Source organism: Macaca mulatta, chromosome 7, assembly GCF_049350105.2.
Source record: "Macaca mulatta isolate MMU2019108-1 chromosome 7, T2T-MMU8v2.0, whole genome shotgun sequence".
Lineage (NCBI taxonomy): Eukaryota > Metazoa > Chordata > Mammalia > Primates > Cercopithecidae > Macaca > Macaca mulatta.
Window position 1 is genome coordinate 140,352,779 of NC_133412.1, and position 15,744 is coordinate 140,368,522.

The 15,744-nt window shown below is 42.8% G+C and overlaps 1 protein-coding gene and 1 pseudogene across 2 annotated transcripts in view; both read left to right on the forward strand.

Annotated features, from left to right (window-relative positions):
• The first annotated feature begins 3,026 nt into the window (after positions 1-3,026).
• GARIN2 (golgi associated RAB2 interactor family member 2) overlaps positions 3,027-15,744 on the forward strand; it is a 36,927-nt gene continuing 24,209 nt past the window's right edge. The window contains exons 1-4 of one of the 2 annotated variants that reach the window (XM_077938428.1): positions 3,027-3,154; positions 8,798-8,884; positions 9,657-9,840; positions 14,812-15,011. In XM_077938428.1, coding sequence (XP_077794554.1) covers positions 9,682-9,840; positions 14,812-15,011 — 359 coding nt within the window. In that variant the 5' untranslated portion in view covers positions 3,027-3,154; positions 8,798-8,884; positions 9,657-9,681. 2 annotated transcript variants of the gene reach the window in all.
• On the forward strand, positions 10,457-12,153 carry LOC106999462 (splicing factor 3B subunit 4-like; annotated as a pseudogene).

A 15,744-nucleotide genomic window follows, 5' to 3' on the forward strand; every position in this document is an offset into this window, starting at 1 on the left:
CATTATCATTCCCAATTATAGAAAGTGGGGTAGGGGGTTATACAAGTATAGGATTCAAAGTAAATAAACTGTATGTCTTGTTATTCCAATGAGGATCGGTCTACATTAAATAACGCATTGCATTCTGACATGTTTATAAGAAGCATTATGCTTGACTCTCTGTGTTACGTTGTTACAGAATTCATCAATAACTTGGCCTAGAACCAAAAAGTTAAAGACTTGCTCAATCCTGTCCATTTTGTATGGCCAGCTACCAGTATTTCTCCTGCAGTCTTTTGAAATCATTCATTTTATTTAACAAGCATTTCTTAAGCTCCTACAGTATGCCAGGCTCCATGTTAGGCACTGAGAATACAATGATGAATGAGACAGTCTCAGATATCTAAGTGAAGAAGAGAGATTATGAGAAAGGAAAACAATTTAAATGCAGGTTAGGAAAAGTATGTGAAGAACATTCAATGACATGTTAGACAGTGACTGGGTGGAAGCCTCAATCAGATTCAGTGGTTGTGTCAGGATCCAGCCATTTTTAAAGAAGCAGAAATCACATTAAGTATTTCAACAGAGAGACTTCAATGCAGGAATATGTTAAATAGGTGTTGGAGGCCTAGAAAAAAGGAAACACAGATATCAGAGACAACTAGAAGAAGCAACTCCCACAACTAGGGCTGCGGAGTTGGAAGGGATAGGTTAGGGGAATCACAGCCTGGAAGCTCAGAGGTCGGACCCGTTGGAGCCAGGACTCAGCCCTCTAAGGAGAGGGCGCTGCCCAATTGCTGATTCTGAGAATGTCAAAAACAAAAACAAAACAACCAAAATGCAGGCTAGAACCAGTTGCTGTTGCCCAGGTGACACTGAGAGAAACAGCAGGTCAACTAGAGGGAACACAAGTCATTTCTTCCCTCCTATTTCCAGCCTCCTCTGGTCTAATGCAACCTATTATTGAACCTAACAGAAAGCTAGCTGGAGAGAGAAATGTAGTTTGCAGAGCTCCAGCAATTCAATGCAGAGTATGCTGTGGTGCATTTGCAGCTGAGAGACAATCAATGACCAAGTGATTGAGAAACAGCTCTCTAAACAGGTGACATCTGAGCTGGGTTCTGAAAAACGAAAATAAGCCCACATGTGAAGAGCTGGGAGATGAGCTTTTCAGACAGGAAATGGCTTAAAGAATGCAACATCAGGAAGGAGACAGAAGTATGATGAGGGAGTGGTGTAAGTGGTCTGAAATATAGTTGGAAAGAACTGAAACCAGGATGGAGCCAGATCATGCTCACAAATATATAGGCTCTTGAGTTTAATACTAAATATATACACATACCTTATGATACATGTCACATATTCTAAAAGCATTAGGAAGGTACTGAACATTTAAAGAAGAAAGAAATCATTTACTAAACAGTTTAATACGAGGCACCATGCTAACCAAGGTTTCCTGCAAACAAGCACCTCATTCTTTCTGCCTCCTACACCTGTTCCTCTGCCTGTAGTTTGTTTCCAAGTTAATGGCACCGTCGTCATTCACCCAGCTTCCCAAAACTCTGAGTCACCTTTTCCCTCCCCACATCAGTGAGTCACCAAATTCTATGGACTCTACTAATAGTTCCCAAGTTAACCCCCTCCTTTCCATTGACACTGCCACTGCCACTACCATGGCTTTAGTATCTCCAGAATTGCCCTTCCCAAATCTATCCTCCACTCTGCTCTCAGAATAATCAATTCAGAACATAAATCTCTCCATGTAACACTATTTATTAGAACTACTGGAGCAGATGAAGTCTCAGCACCTAGTTATGGCTTTCAAAGCCCTCCACAATCTAGGCCCTTCTTCCATGAACTTCATTTTTTTTCTCCTCTTCAACTTTATGTAACACCAGACCATTTGTAGTTACCCCTCAAAACCCTGTCATTTCATGCCTCTGTGCCTTTGCTCAGGCTGACCAATCTTTCAGGATTTAGCTTGGATATTAGCTCCTCCATGAAACTCTCCCTAAATCCCCCAATTGGACTAAGTGCCCTTCATCTGTGCTCCCAGAATCCCCTGTCACCCCTCCATCTTATCGCTACATAACACTGAAATACTCTGTTTACATGACCCCTTCTCCACTTAATGGTAAACTTCTTGAGTGCAGAGACTGTTCATCTTTGTGGTCCAGCATGGCATGATGCACAGGAAATAGTAAGTACTCATTACTGAGCCGACTGAAAGAATGTACCTTGCATTGCACTCACCAGGGACTGAATGTGGCAGGAAACCTTCATATCCCAAGCTTAGGACATGCAGCTAAGAAGATCCCATGCAGGCGTGAACAGGCAGGCCCATCTCATGAGGGACAAAGAGGGCTAATTGCTCACAGACCTCAATTTGACAAAGTGCCACAAATTCAGACTTACAATCTCCAAATGAAGTTATACATACAGTTTTATATTTTGTGCATCTTTAAAAGCATTTCTTTCTTTCATTAGAGATGGGGTCTCACTGTGTTGCCCAGGTTGATCTCAAAATCATGGGCTCAAGCAATCCTCCTGCCTTGACCTCCCAAAGTGCTGGGATTGCAGGCGTGAGCCACTGTGCCCGGCCTCAGCTCTGTTTCTAAGCAGTTTCCCTCTAAAAATGCTATATTCTTTTGATGCTTTTCTTCACAGAGTCTCAAAGTGCCTTAAATATGTTTAAGTCTCTGAAACTTAGGATACAGGGAAATTGAATAATAAATTATCAATTGAATGATCAATGATGTAAAATATGATATTTTTTCCGTGGTTATACTGTTGCTAAATTGACTTTTCTCTCCAAGAAATCTTCTGAAAACTTCACACCACCACCTGAATGCCCACTCCCAAGTGGTCGGGGCTCCACGGGAATGCTGACCACACTTCCTCTCAGGGGCAGACCTGCAGGGCTGCTCCTCCCCAGTGCCCTTCTTCTCTTACTGTGAGACTATGTCAGCACATTATGATTATGATGCAGCAGCAATAGAACAATGCCCAGAGCAGCCTGGACTGCGCTTCTTTTACTAAGTGGTTATTTGCCTGCTGGGTAGACATAAACACCTGCTAAAGAAATGTGAAAAGAGTGGAAACGTGCTGTTTGGAGATTATTTTCCTAGTCGACATCCAGGAGATCTCCAGAGATCTATTTCAGCCCCATCTGTTGGTAAGTGACTCTCTCATTACTGCAACTTGGGTTTGAAACTGATAGAGAAGAAAATGAATAGTTCAATTAATTCTGGTAATTCGAGGGCAGAATGTCTATTTTTTTTCCATCTTCCTCTTCTCCTTCTAGTTTTATTTCTTCTACCTCAACCAGAACAAGCAGAAAAGCCGAGAGACTTAACACCTGGTGACTGCTTTTCTTTTTCTTAGAAATAATTTCATTGAGAGTTTGAGTTTGAAATGAAAGCATGTTTTCTGGATTGTTTTCAATTTTTTTTTTTTTTTTTTTTTTTTTTTTTTTTTTTTTTTTAGACAGTGTCGCCTTGCCACCCAGGCTGGAGTGCAATGGCACGATCTCGGCTCACCGCAACCTCCCAGGTTTAAGCGATTCTCCTGTCTCAGCCTCCCCAGTAGCTGGGATTACAGGTGTGCCATCATGCCCAGATAATTTTGGGTTTTGTTTTGTTTTTTGAAGTAGAGACAGGGTTACAGGCACTGGCCATCATGCCCAGCTAATTTTTTTTTTTTTTTTTTTTGTATTTTTGTAGAGGCAGGGTTTTACCATGTTGGCCAGGCTGGTCTTGAACTCCTGACCTCAGGTGATCTACCCGCCTCAGCCTCCCAAAATGCTGGGATTATAGGCGTGAGCCACTGTGCCCAGCTTTTTTTTTTTTTTTTTGAGACATAGCTTCACTCTGCTGCCCAGGCTGGAGTGTAGTGGTGTGATCTTGACTCACTGCAACCTCCACCTCCCGGGTTCAAGCCATACTTGTGCCTCAACCTCCCAAGTAGCTGGGACTACAGGCACACACCACCATGCCTGGCTAATTTTTATGATATTAGTAGAGATGGGGTTTCGTCATGTTGGCCAGGCTGGTCTCAAAGTCCTGAACTCAAAAGATCCACCTGCCTTGGCCTCCCAAAATTCTGGGATTACAGGTGTGAGCCACTGTACCCGGCCTGTTTTTAAATTTTGATTTTTCAGACTGTTATCCCAATATTTTCGTCCATAAGAAAAAATTCTCAAAGACTGAGAATTGAATAAATTTTGGGGGAAACAGCCTTTTTTAATTACTCAGATGTTTCAAGATTCAGAACACAAGGCTTTCTCTTCAAAGCTGAAAGGTTGGGCATGGGGATATCATTTTCAAGAGATAGGGGCCACAACAGTTAGCCTCCTGCAAAGGTGCAACCAGAACTGCAACCTAGAATTGTACTGGACCTAGCCCAAAAATATGTTTATTAGTATAGTAAGAATGTTGGGAAAAATCACATAGGTAAATGCCACACTTCAAAGTGCTGGGAATAATTAACCTCAAAGCTCCAAGGACTACAGAGAACAACTTTAACAAGTGACAGGTAAATGCTGTCATTTAAGAGCTATCATGTAGCCAGGTGTGGTGACTCACGCCTGTAATCCCAGCACTTTGGGAGGCTGAGGCATGTGAATTACCTGAGGTCAGGAGTTTGAGACCAGCATGGCCAACATGGCAAAACTTTGTCTCTACTAAAAATACAACAATTTGCCAGGCATGGTGGTGGGCACCTGTAATCCCAGCTACTCAGGAGGCTGAAGAATGAGAATCACTTGAACCCAGGAGGTAGAGGTTGCAGTAAGCCAAGATCGCAGCACTGCACTCCAGCCTGGGTGACAGAGCGAGACTCCATCTAAAAAAAAAAAAAGAGCCATCATGTAATTACAGACAAATAACACAGTAAAAAGACCACATGAGAATCCAGGTAGTGGGTTTATGAGTGTTCACTATAGAAATCTTTCAACTTTGCCAGAAGTTTGAAACTGTTTATAATAAAATATTGGAGGGAAAATACCACATTGTAATGGTAAACAGGAAACATTTGTAGAGGACATTTTGGGGGCATGTACAGACATCTCTCTGAATTAGGCAGTCAGAAAAGCCAACCAAGACAGTGCAACACTGGCTCTTCAGATTCCCACTCTCTCCCCTTCCCAATGGCCATGAACACTCAAGCTGTCACATTTCCAAAAAGTTCCAGATGACTGCGTTTATCCCCAGGAAAATAAAGGCACCCCACCTCTACCACAGGGTGAATGCATCCCATATTTGTATCTAAGAATAGTAGTTCTCAGCCCAAATGGAGCCTTGATCATCCTTGAAACAGTATACACAGATAGGGAAGCCCTGACGACACCACGGAATGTCTGAAGAGCAGCTGAAGTGACTCCCTCTTGAAACGCATACAGCACATTGCCTCTCTGTGCTTGGTTTTCCTATAGAACAACTAGCATTGGTTTCTGATCTATAATCCGATTTAATAAGGAATCTCCCTAACTTTTCTTTTACTAAAAGTAGCCAACTACACTTTGTCAAATGAAAATTATACTGTAATTCTGCAGAAAAGTACAACCTAATGTAGCTATCTGCTGAATGAATCACCATTCAATTGGAACTTGAAAAACAGAGAAAGGATTGAGAGGGAGAAAAAGTACTGATTAAAAGAAGTAACAAAGACCATAAGGGATCAGCTAGTGATAGGACGAGCTCATCCATCTCAAATAAAACTCCATTCTTTGTGCCATCCTTGCTCTGCGGTTCAGCAAAAGCCCTTCCCTGCAACATGGCTCTGCATCCTGCCTGCTTAATTAGATGAATAGGACGTTGAATGGGCCCAGCAAAAGGCAAACATTATTGGAAAAATATAAGCTATGATTGTGAAGACTGATACACAATCCTGATAGAATAAATTATGACAAAATATTCCATGTGTCTGTGCCACGGAGCTAGCTCTGTGTTTCCAAGATAGCCCATAACAACCCTGCTTTAATTCTGACTTTCATTCAGCAGGTAGTTCTGTTTCTTGCTTTCTTTTTTTTCCCTAGCTAACACCTTGAATAATCAACATGTATTTTTGAGTCACCAAAGTTAATAATGATATCTTAGTAAGGTGATTGGATCAGAGGGTGGGGTCTGAACTGTCAGGCTTGATTGCCTGTCTCTACTGTGCCCGCACACCAAGAAGGCAAAGCAGAGTGCAAGGAGCTTATCAGGAGAGAACCCAGAAACCATCTGTTTCTTTTTAAAAGAAAATCATTTCTTAAGCATCAGTTTAACCACTGGCCACAATTACTTTTGCAACTCTTTACAAGAGATTGTCACATTCCAAATAGCTTGACACCATGATTGATAACTGCTGTTTAAAAAAAAAAAAAAAAGTTAATGTTATGGGGATACATTAATATATATTACATACATTTTAACATATATTACTTACATATATGTGTGCATATATATATAAAGAAATTAAGTAGGCCAAGCACAGTGGCTCATGCCTGTAATCCCAGCACTTTGGGAGGACAAAGTGGGTGGATCACTTGAGCCCAGGAGTTTGAGACCAGCCTGGGCAACACAGGAAGACCCAATTTCTACAAAAAATTTTAAAAATTAGCTGGACGGTTACATGTACCTGTAATACCAAATACCTCAGGAGGCTGAGGTGGGAGGATCACTTGTGCTGGGGAGGTTGAGTCTGCAGTGAGCCATGATCACACCACTGCACTCCAGCCTGTGTGACAGAGCAAGACCCTGTCTCAAAAAAAAAAAAAAAAAAAACCAAAACCAAACAAACAAAACAGGCAAACAACAGAGAGAAAGAAATTAAGTGAAAAATCTATTTGTAAAACTGGAAAGACATATACCAAAACTTGAATACTGTCTCCAGATATTCCGAGTGAACCTAAGGCCAGCCACAGTGACTCACACCTATAATCCTAGCACTTTGGGAGGCCAAGGTGGACAGATTGCTTGAGCTCAGGAGTTTGAGACCAGCCCGTGTAACATGGTGAAATCCCATCTCTACAAAAAATACGAAAATTACCCAGGCGGGATGGTGCAGTGTTTTTCCAAAACAGTGCACTCTTTCACTTAACTCTGTATGAACAAGAGTTGACTGCTGCATCTCCTCAAATCTAAGATCCACCAATTATTAAGATATATCATTATTTTATGTGCCACTAAGAAGGAAAACATGCTGCTAATTATAGAACTTAATGCTTTATTTTTGGTTTTTTTTTTTTTTTTGTGTGTGTGTGTGTGTGTGTGTGTGTGTGTGTGTGTGTTTTGAGACAGAGTCTTGCTCTGTCACCCAGGTTGGAGTGCAGTGGCACGATCCCAGCTCACTGCAATCTCCACCTTCCGGGTTCAAGCAATTCTCCTGCCTCGGCCTCCCAAGTGGGCATATACTGAGAGACCTCCTAGAGAGGCCTTTAGGAGTAGCTGGGACTACAGGTGCATACCACCACGCCTGGGTAATTTTTGTAATTTTTAGTAGAGATGGGGTTTTGGCATGTTGGCCAGGCTGTTCTCAAACTCCTGACCTCGGGTGATCCGCCCACCTTGGCCTCCTAAATAATGCTTTCTTATGGGAATTTTCCCACACAATATCTAGCTCTTGCTCCTGTGCCATCATCCTCTGTGCATTTCTTAAAGGGCTCCACTCTAGTCTTCAGGACCTTCTTCTAAGCCTCCGACAAGTTTCATACTAGAGCTTTCTTCTTTTCTTCTTCTCTTTTTTCTTTTCTTTTCTTTTCCTTTCTTTTCTTTGTTTCTTTCTTTTTTTTTTTTTTTTTTTTTTTTTTTTTTTTTGGTAGAGTTTTGCTCTTGTCGCCCAGACTGGAGGCTTGGCTCACTGCAACCTCCACCTCCCATGTTCAAGTGATTCTCCTGCCTCAGTCTCCTGAGTAGCTGGGATTACAGGCACCTGTCACCACGCCAGGCTAATTTTTATATTTTCAGTAGAGACAGGGTTTCACGACATTGGCCAGGCTGGTCTTGAACTCCTGACCTAAAGTGATCTGCCTGCCTTGGCCTCTTAAAGTGCTGGGATTATAGGCGTGAACCACCACGCCTGGCCAGGAGCTTTCCTAATCTTACTAGAAGATGTCAACAAAAGGTTTTCAGGTAATCGTAAGGAGCACATTTTAAAGAGCAATTAAATGCAACCCAGGTAATACAATCTGTACTGCTTCCTTTGCCACATTATCAAATATCCTCATTGGTCATAGGAGCTCAGGATTCCACTGTTTGGCAGTTTCAAGCCAATTATGAGCTATGGACTCATGACTCTGGTTGCACTCACCAAAAGACCATGGTGAGGATCATCAACAACAGCTTAGCTCCGACATAGACAGCAGCCTCAGACTCCGCTTCACCTACCCAGTATACTTAGAAGAATTCTAACTCTTTCTAAGGCCTTGACCTCACACTTGAAATAACAGTAAGGTTTAGAATTGAAATTAGTTTCTTTTGTATACAAATTAGTGCCTTTTTTTTTTTTTTTTTTTGAGACAGGGTCTTGCTCTGTTGCCCAGGCTGGAGTGCAGTGACAAGATCATAGCTCACTGTAGCCTCAACCTCCCAGGCTCAGGTGATCCTCCCACCTCAACCTCCCAAGTAGCTGGAACTATAGGCATGCACCACCACAACCGGATAATTTCTGTATTTTTTGTAGAGACAAGATCTTGCTATGTTTCCCAGGCTGTTCTCAAATTCCTAGGCTCAAGTGATTGGCCTGCCTTGACTTCCCAAAGTGCTGGGATTATAGGTGTGAGCCATTGTGCCTGGCCTGTATACATTTGATTTTCTTTTTGTTCTTTCTTTTACAAAAGATTCCATCATGAAAAAGAGGAAGCTCAAACTGAAGTGAGTTAAAAACTTCATCTCCTAGAGAAGATTGTGGCTCAGCCTGAGTTGAGGTGAGATTTGACAGTTCTTACAGATAAACCATGTGGGCTGCATGGCTACATCCTCTCCTGCCCTTTTCTCTCTTCCTTCCTTTCCCTCTTCCTTCCTCTTCTACTTACTTTACTTTCCAAGATTATTTTCTTCTTTCTCTCTCCTGGAGACTCGATGTACTGAAGATGTTGCCTATAGCAGTGGTCACCTTGGAAGCAGGGACCAGTTTTGTGGAAGACAATTTTTCCACTGACTCTCATAAGGAGCACACAACCAAGAGCTATGCCTCAGTTATGGGTGAATAGTCTGGAAAAAGTGTTCTCAGTTTAGTATAGCTTTGATAATCTACTTACAAAAAAGGGATTGGAGAACCCTGCATGATGAAGAGGGTACCATTACTTTGGAAGATAGAAAATAATGGTCTGTGGGGGAATATATTGAGAGACCTCCTAGAGAAGCCTTTCCTAATACCCTAATAAGTGTCTTAAAGCCCATATAATAAATAATTTTTTATTATATGTATCTGTTTTCAAGTCCTGATAGTCCCTATCATCCAACATCTTGTTTGAGTTTCTTTTGGCTTGCTTACTACCTGTCTCCCCATAGAGTGTAAGCTGAATGAGGGCAGGGATCTTATTAGTCCTGTTTAGATGTATGTATTAATACAAGTGCCTGGTGCAGTGCCAAGCATATCACAGATATTGATAAAATTTGCTGAGTTAATAAATAAAACAATTTAATTATGATATTAAATTCTCTCTGTACCCATTAATTGTGTTTCCATTCCCTCAGTTTTTTATGTTTATATGCAAGTGCAATGAAGAAGAACACCAGCAAGTCTACCACGAGGATCAATGAGCAAGATGCTCTCTGCACCCCACACTCCCATGATCCAAGAGATCTTCAAAGTATGTTGGATGGAGGAGAGTATGCCCCTTTTGTATCTCCTCCCATGTTAGAGAGCAATTTTATCCAGGTAAATCATATTCAAGGCCTGAGTTAAGTTCCAATAACTTCAGTAATTTTCTCAAAGAAAACTGAAAAGGATGGTAGGAGAATTGTTTTAAATGTGCCAAGGGAATGTGTGATATTACTAAAGAGAACAATTTGGGAACTTCAAAAAACCTGAAATAATTACAGCGTTAAAGGACATTTACTTCAAATGTCCCCAAAACTCTTATGAAGGACTTCTGTCTTAACTCTACGGTAATTGCCATTCCATCATAATCTTCCCAAAATTACATGAAGCCGTTTTTGGCATTTCCCGCCACAGGGAAACATACAGATAACTTCTTAGGTGTAGAAGACATTCTAAAGAACATCTATGACACAACTAGGGATTACAATGAATCTTAACTCTTAGTTCTGAAGGTAAAATATAATTGTCAGATGGTGTCAGGGAGAAAAGCTTCCTTCTCATAAGAATGTCCCTACATTATGAATGAAACTGCATTTCTGTGCATGTGGGAGCAACGCTAACTTTTCTCTAAACATTCAACATTAAAATGTTCTGACAAAGAAATGGTGAAATGAGTTCAATGATGGGGTCATACCTCTAAAGTTTCTAGAAATTCCTTAACAAAGTCTTAACACTAAACACTGAGCTATTACCTCTAACTCTTAACACATTCGAGCAGCTGCTTAGCTGATTTCACAGAGGGGTGACAAGGGAAGACAACAGACACTTCAAAAGGTAAGGAGAGGATGGCAGGAGCTCTTTTGCCATGGCTGCCAGGCCAATCTCCGAGTAGAACCAGGATGCCACTGTGTACGTGGGGGGCCTGGATGAGAAGGTTAGTGAACCTCTGCTGTGGGAACTGTTTCTCCAGGCTGGACCAGTAGTCAACACCACATGCCAAAGGATAGAGTCTGGCCAGCACCAAGGCTATGACTTTGTGAATTCTTGAGTGAGGATGATGCTGCCTATGCCATTAAGATCATGAACATGATCAAACTCTATGGGAAGCCGATACAGGTGAACAAGACATCAGTTCACAACAAAAACATGGATGTAGGGACCAACATTTTCATTCGGAACCTGGACCCTGAGATTGATGATGAGAAGTCGTATCCTTTAAGTTGCACAACCCCACCTGGTTAGCATGTCTTTGGCAGTAAGTTACCAAGATTCCTGACTGAACAGGTTTAAATGAAAAAAGAAAAACAATTAGGCTGGGTACAGTGGCTCATGTTGTAATCCCAGCCCTTTGGAAGGACAAGGCGGGAGGATCGCTTGAGGCCAGGAGTTCAAGATTGGCCTGGGCAATGATACTTTCAGCACCTTTGGGGTCATCTTACAAACCCCTAAGATTATGTGGGACCCTGACACAGGCAACTCCAAAGCTTATGCCTTCATTAATTTTACTTCATTTGATGCTTCGGATGCAGCAATTGAAGCCATGAATGGGCAGTACCTCTGTAACTGCCCTATCACCATATCTTATGCCTTCAGGAAGGACTCCAAGGGTGAGCGCCATGGCTTAGCAGCTGTACGACTTCTGGCAGCTCAGAACCTGCTCTCCCAGCCTGACCGCCCTCATCAGCTGTTTGCAGATGCACCTCCTCCACCCTCTGCCCCCAATCCTGTGGTATTATCATTGGGGTCTGGACTTCCTCCACCAGGCATGCCTCCTCTTGACTCCTTCCCACTCCCAGTGCTGCCTCCTGGAGCCCTCCCACCTGGGATACCCCCCACCATGCCCTACCACCTATGCCTCCTGGGGCTGCAGGACATGGTCCCCCATCAGCAGGAACCCCAGAGGCAGGATATCCTGATTATGGACACTCACGAGCTCACCCATTCCCACCAGGAGGGGTGCCCTATCCAGGGATGTCTCAGATGCAGCTGGCACACCATGGACCTCATGGCTTAGGACATCCCCATTCTGGACACCCAGGCTCTGGGGAGCAGCCACCACCCCAACCACCACCTGGAATGCCTCATCCTGGACCTCCTCCAATCGGCATGCCCCCCAAGGGTCTCCATTCGGATCTACCATGGGTCACCCAGGTCCTATGCTTCCACATGGTATGCGTGGACCTCCTCCACTGATGCCCCCCTCATGTGTACACTGGCCCTGCACGACCCACACCCTATGGCTACCAGCCTCTCCCTCCACCCAGACCCACTCCCCAGCCACCAGTTGCCCCTTGAGACCTGCTTTGGAGCCCTCTCCCTCAGTAAATTCACATTTTCCTTCCTCCTGTTACATCTTCCCAATATCTTTTTGATTCCTTGGAACAATTAGAGATGCTGTAGCTCCTTGGGGCTAAGGCACTAATCCCTTTCAGCACCCCCACCCCATTCCCCTTTTCAATGTAACTTTTTCCACAGGAGGTATTTCTTTTTTATGTTGGTCCTGAGTATTTTGCAAATGCGCAGAGAAAATAAAACTAAACTGCTTGTTCTAAAAAAAAAAAAAAAAATGGTAAGGAGACTTCATCTTCCATAAACACATTCTCTGCACTCATACTTGAGTACTAGTGTGAGCTACCCACCTCCAGTATACCACAGGCAGGAGGTGAAGCCTCCCAAAATATCTAATGTTTTAGTGATGTCCCTAGAACACATGTAACAAGTCATGATTTGATGTACTTTACCTTCTACATACTTCTTTCCTACTAATCATGTTTTTACTTTTCCACCTTTCATCCTGTGCCCTTTCCAAGTTAGTTAACTTTTGCACACTCTAACGAAATTACATAGTTCTTGTCCAACACTGGGGGTAGTTAGCAGTCTATAGGTCAGATGTAGCCCCCTATCATAATTTGATAAGTCGTTTCCTTCAAATTGCACAACCCCACCTGGTTAGCATGTCTTTGGCAGTAAGTTTCCAAGATTCCTGACTGAACAGGTTTAAATGAAAAAAGAAAAACAATTAGTCTGGGTACAGTGGCTCATGCTATAATCCCAGCCCTTTGGAAGGACAAGGCGGGAGGATCGCTTGAGGCCAGGAGTTCAAGATTGGCCTGGGCAACAAGGCAGATCCCACCTCTAAAAACATTTTTAAAAATTAGCAGGGTGCAATGCTGCACACCTATATTCCTAGCTACTCGGGAGGCTAAGGAGGGAGGATTGCTTAAGCCCAGGAGCTCCAGGCTGCAGTTAGCTAGGATGGCACTACTGCACTCCAGCCTGGATGACAAGACAAGACTTTGTCTCTAAAAACAAACAAATAAATATTTTTTAAAAAATTAAAAAGAAAGCAATTATCTCAAATAGAGTGAAAGAGCCCCAGGGCATCAGCTCACTCCCAGTAGAAGACTCACGTTCTCTTTTTTTGTTCTGTCACCTTCAAGCCAGTTCCCCTCAGGGCATCACATCCAAACAGGACAGTGACAGCTGCCAGCAGTAGCAGATATTCATCTCATCCTGGTGGCTCTGTCTCCTGGTGGCTCTGAGAAAGGTTTTCCAGGATTGGAGGAGACCCCTCTATGTCTTGCTGGTCACACGCCACTGCTGAAACCAGTCACTGGCAAGGGGTGGAGCGGAACCACCACTACCCGTTTAAGTTAATCAGGATTTAATCCCTGAGCTGGGTCATTATCCCTGAGCCATGATATTGGACAAAACCAGGATTCTGTTAATCTGGAAGAAGAGGGGCACAGTTTGGGTACGTTATCAATAGTGTGAGCTACATCCTCTTTCTTTCAATGATGTATTTTTTAATTGAACCAGTTATCATACAGCTGAGAAACCACAGTGTAGCTCCTCTCTGCCTTCCTTCATTTCCCTGTCTGCCCATCCTCCAGTCTCTTCTTCTACCAAGTGGCAGAGATTTTATTGGCCAAGTTTCTTGGACTTTGGAGGTTTTATACATGCTCTTCCTCTGCCTGGAAACCTCTCCTCTCCACCCAGCCAGTTTATCTCCCACATGGTTCAGGTATCAGCTAGAGGTCTCTTCCTCCGGGGAGACTTTCATGACCCCATATCCAGGGGTGTGCTGGAATTGGTCGATTGGTAAGTGTTCAGGAAATTTGCAAGTCAGTTGTTAAACACAGCCTTTTTAAAAAATAAATTATAGACCAGGTGTGGTGACTCATGCCTATAATCCCAGCACTTTGGTAGGCCAATGTGGGTGGATCACCTGAGGTCAGGAGTTTGAGATCAGCCCCATCAACATGATGAAACCCCATCTCTCCTAAAAATACAAAAATTAGCCGGGCTTGGTGGCACGTGCCTGTAATCCCAGCTACTCAGGAGGCTGAGATAGGAGAATCACTTGAACCCAGGAGGCAGAAGTTGCAGTAAGCCGAGATCACGCCACGGCACTCCAGCCTGGGCAACAGAACAAGACTCCATCTAAAAAAAAATTAAATTCTTAAAAATTAAATTTTATAAACATATCTAAAATAAAGGCAACAAATATTCAAAACTCATTGTTCCTATTCTTTTACTACATTTTACTATTGTCTATACTTCTAAGGTTATAAATATAAGAGTTTGGCAAGAGTTTGTGGAATTTATCAATTGGCTCTATGGAATTTAAACTAAAGACTAAAGAATATTGCATATTATTTGTAAATGTGTGTGCTGCTTGTCTTTTATGTCAGTAACATTTTAAACTTATGTGTAAATGTGTGTACCTTCCAAGACCTAGCTGTTACCAGAATATCACTGCCTATCTCCCCACTCTAAGCTAAGTCAAGTCCTCTGTTATATGCTCCTGTAACATCCTGAACTTGTACTTGGTAACACTTCTTACAGTAATAATTAGTCACATACTTAAATTGTTTAATGTTTGCCTTCCCTGGTAGACCCCCACGGGTCAGAGACTGTGTATGTTCCCTGTGGTATCTCCAAGAATTAGCATGAGCAAGTGAAGGAACAAATACATCATGGTTCATTTCTCCTTTATTTCCTGCCCTCTTCCACTTCTCAGGCAAGCAAGGTTGTCAAAGCCACACATTTCATCGTATAATGCCTTTTCCTGTTTTCTGCACTCAGGTTAACAGGAGAGGTGAATCCATTTACCTTCATAACCGAGCCAACTGGGTGACCGTAGGCATCTGTTCTTCCAGTTCCACCCACAAGATCCCTAATGTGATGCTACTGGCACATCTGACACCTGGTTCCCGGAAAGATACAGAACCCCTATTTAAAAGTCTCCTGACATCTCCTCCTGCAGAGAAACTGGTGCTCACCAGGTGAGTTACAAAGAGAAGAGGTTAAAGATCTCTCAGAATATGTGCATTACCCCTGCGGATCTGAAATTAGAAACACTGATGACAATTGCACCAAAGGAGCATCTCACTCGCATTCCCTGCTGCAAATGACAAAGAGGAGCATCCTTAAAGACGGGTGAAATAATGTATGACAGTGGATATCAAGCAGGCTGTTAATTTTTTAAAAACTAAATCTAATTAACAGGAACTGAAGACTCATAATAAACTGCCTTTCTAGAACATGCCTCCTCTTTCACAGCATCCCAGCTTCCAACAGAGTTAGCTCTGGTCTTGTCTCAGCCTCTAACTTGGTCTATGATCGTGAGCAAATTGCTTGACTTTAAGTTAACTTTGAAGGATTAATTTAAATGGAGACCTTCTCATGATAAATAGTTGACATTCTGATGTGTTTTGTTTTTGAGATGGAGTCTTGCACTGTCACCCAGGCTGGAGTGCAGTGGCACGATCTTGGCTCACTACAATCTCCACCTCCCAGTTCAAGCGATTCTCCTGTCTCAGCCTCCCGAGTGGCTGGGACTACAGGCATACACCACCATGCTCAGCTAATTTTTGTATTTTTAGTAGAGACAGGGTTTCACCATATTGGTCAGGCTGGTATTGAACTGCTGACCTCAGGTGATCCACCCGCCTTGGCGTCCCAAAGTGCTGGGATTACAGGTGTGAGCCACTGCACCCAGCCTATTCTGACATTTTT